The sequence below is a fragment of the Hippocampus comes genome, unplaced genomic scaffold (assembly GCF_001891065.2).
Source record: "Hippocampus comes isolate QL1 unplaced genomic scaffold, H_comes_QL1_v1.1 scaffold174, whole genome shotgun sequence".
Lineage (NCBI taxonomy): Eukaryota > Metazoa > Chordata > Actinopteri > Syngnathiformes > Syngnathidae > Hippocampus > Hippocampus comes.
In genome coordinates, this window is record NW_017805983.1 from 9,059,100 (window position 1) to 9,061,393 (window position 2,294).

General features: G+C 38.5%; 1 protein-coding gene across 2 annotated transcripts in view; it reads left to right on the top strand.

Annotated features, from left to right (window-relative positions):
* Nucleotides 1-909, top strand: part of renbp (renin binding protein) — a 7,783-nt gene extending 6,874 nt beyond the window's left edge. For both annotated transcript variants that reach the window (XM_019890784.1, XM_019890785.1), the window contains exons 9-11: nt 54-185; nt 472-559; nt 659-909. In XM_019890784.1, the coding sequence (XP_019746343.1) occupies nt 54-185; nt 472-559; nt 659-732 (294 nt within the window). In that variant the 3' untranslated portion in view covers nt 733-909. The remainder of the gene's footprint in view (nt 1-53; nt 186-471; nt 560-658) is intronic.
* The last annotated feature ends 1,385 nt before the right edge of the window (nt 910-2,294 follow it).

A 2,294-nucleotide genomic window follows, 5' to 3' on the forward strand; every position in this document is an offset into this window, starting at 1 on the left:
CTTGAAATATTGTAATGTGGTAATAAATCTGATCTTTTCGTGTGTTTGAGCAGTTGGAGTGGAGTATGAAACTGTGGTGGCCACACTGTGAAGCTCTCATTGCCTTCCTCATGGCCTATAGCCAAACCAAAAGGCCCGGACTGCTGGAGAGGTTCTCTCAAGTTTACGACTACACATTTACCCACGTGAGTATTGCGCTAAATCTCAAACTTTCCACATCACGCCACACCGATCCATCTTTTTTTTTCTAAGGGTGATCAATGTGTTAAGTACCGATGCAGTTAGCAAAGTGTGAAAACTGCCAAGCTGACCTTTGTTTAGACTAGAATCATGTTGACTAATTCGCAAAATAGCACAGTCACATCATAAAGATATAGCATTTTAATAGGGTAATGTGGAGTTTTTATACACACTGTCAAAAATTGTTTTGATTTACATTTCTTTAATTAACACGTGGTTGTATGTGTGCAGTTTTCTGATGCCCAACATGGAGAATGGTTTGGCTATCTGTCACAAGATGGAAAAGTAGTTCTGGATTTTAAAGGAGGCCCCTATAAAGGTGAGAATAACCTTGCCCTGCACCATGGTGGATGATTTTCCTATTTGTTGTCAATTAAATAAAATGCCTTGAGTTAATTGTATCGCTTTTTCTCTGCAGGGTTCTTCCATGTACCACGCTGCCTGTATATGTGTGAGCGAATTCTGGATGATCTTTTGAATAACGCGGCGTGAACGTGTTCTCCGTTGTGTTTAATTGGGAAAGACACATCTTTTTAAACTGTTGAAAATCAAAATATAGTGAATGTATTTTTCAAGCATTAAGCTTTTTTAATGTTACTTATTTTCACATAACTTCAGCTGCAAATGACTTAAGAAATAAAACACTCCCCTGATGAGTCTGTCCATCCACCCGCTTTGGATACCTTTGATTGATTACCTTGCATATCTTGTTCGGGGTTGTTGCGAGCTGCAGCCTATCCCAGCTGACTTCGGCCAAAAGGCAGGGTACAGCCTGCAAAGGTCACCAGTTAAATGCAGTGGACATCGTGACAGAAAACTATTTACACTCACGACGGGGTGCAATTTGGGATTTAATTATCCTAACATGCATGTTAAATAAAAAATAGCAAGTTTACAGAGAGAAAGGCGTAGAACTGAACTGACTACATGCTCGACTGCATCAAGAAGAAAAAATAAACCAGAATGGACCCTGACATAACTTGAAACCGGTTAGACCAGTGGTGTCAAACATACGGCCCGCGGGCCGTATCCGGCCCGCAAAGGAGTTTAATCCGGCCCGCGAAATGATTATGTAAAGCAGTGTTGTCAAACATACGACCCGCGGGCCGGAACCGGCCCGCAAGGAGGTTCAATCAGGCCCGCAGGATAATTTAAAAGTGAAAAAAAAGCATTAAAGACACAGAATTAATATTTTTAATAAGGTGCAATTCTTTGAGTATCCGCAAGGGGACACTGTTTTGATCAGAGAAGAAGACAACAGCAGCCTCAGTCCGTCACTGAGACAGACCCATGACAGCAGACGCTTTCAATAGCACTCTCACATTTACACATTTAATAGCACTCTCCTTAGTTTGTAAGGTGTAGGCAGGGATTACCTTTAGATTTTATATGCATGTGTAAATGGTTTAAAACTTCCTTTCTTCATAAATCTTGTTTAATCTTAAAGTGCATTACTGTATTTTTCAATACCAATTACTTGTTAAAGTTTGTACAATCAGTGGGATCAGTTGCAATGCATATATGTGAATGATAAAAGTAAATTGCACATTTGTCGAAGGAAATGTAAGGTGCTTCATGAAATGTTTTGTAAAAGATATGTTCATTAAATTTCAACATTTTCCTAATGTTCTTGTGCTTCTTTATACCAAAACAAAGGAAAGACATATTGTTTTGGTTATTTATAGCAAAGTATGGTATCATTTTAATGGTCCGGCCCACTTGACATCTACCGAGGCCGTATGTGGCCCACCATGTGAAATGAGTTTGACACCCCTGGGTTAGACTGTCTTTTGGACACATGAGCCACAATGGAAACTTGTTGCGTGCAGGTCACATCGGTGCTATGTCTACATGCGCAAAAATGATGGAGATGAGAAAATTATTTATAAATGTATTTTAGAAGATCAAATAAAATTATGGAGGGGCTGCACAAATATTTAAATTATAAATATTTTGCCAATTATTAAAAAAAAACATTATACTGTATTTATATTTTGGTTTTGTTATTTACTATTAGATATATTGATTAAAAATGAACCAACTTTAGGGGCGGG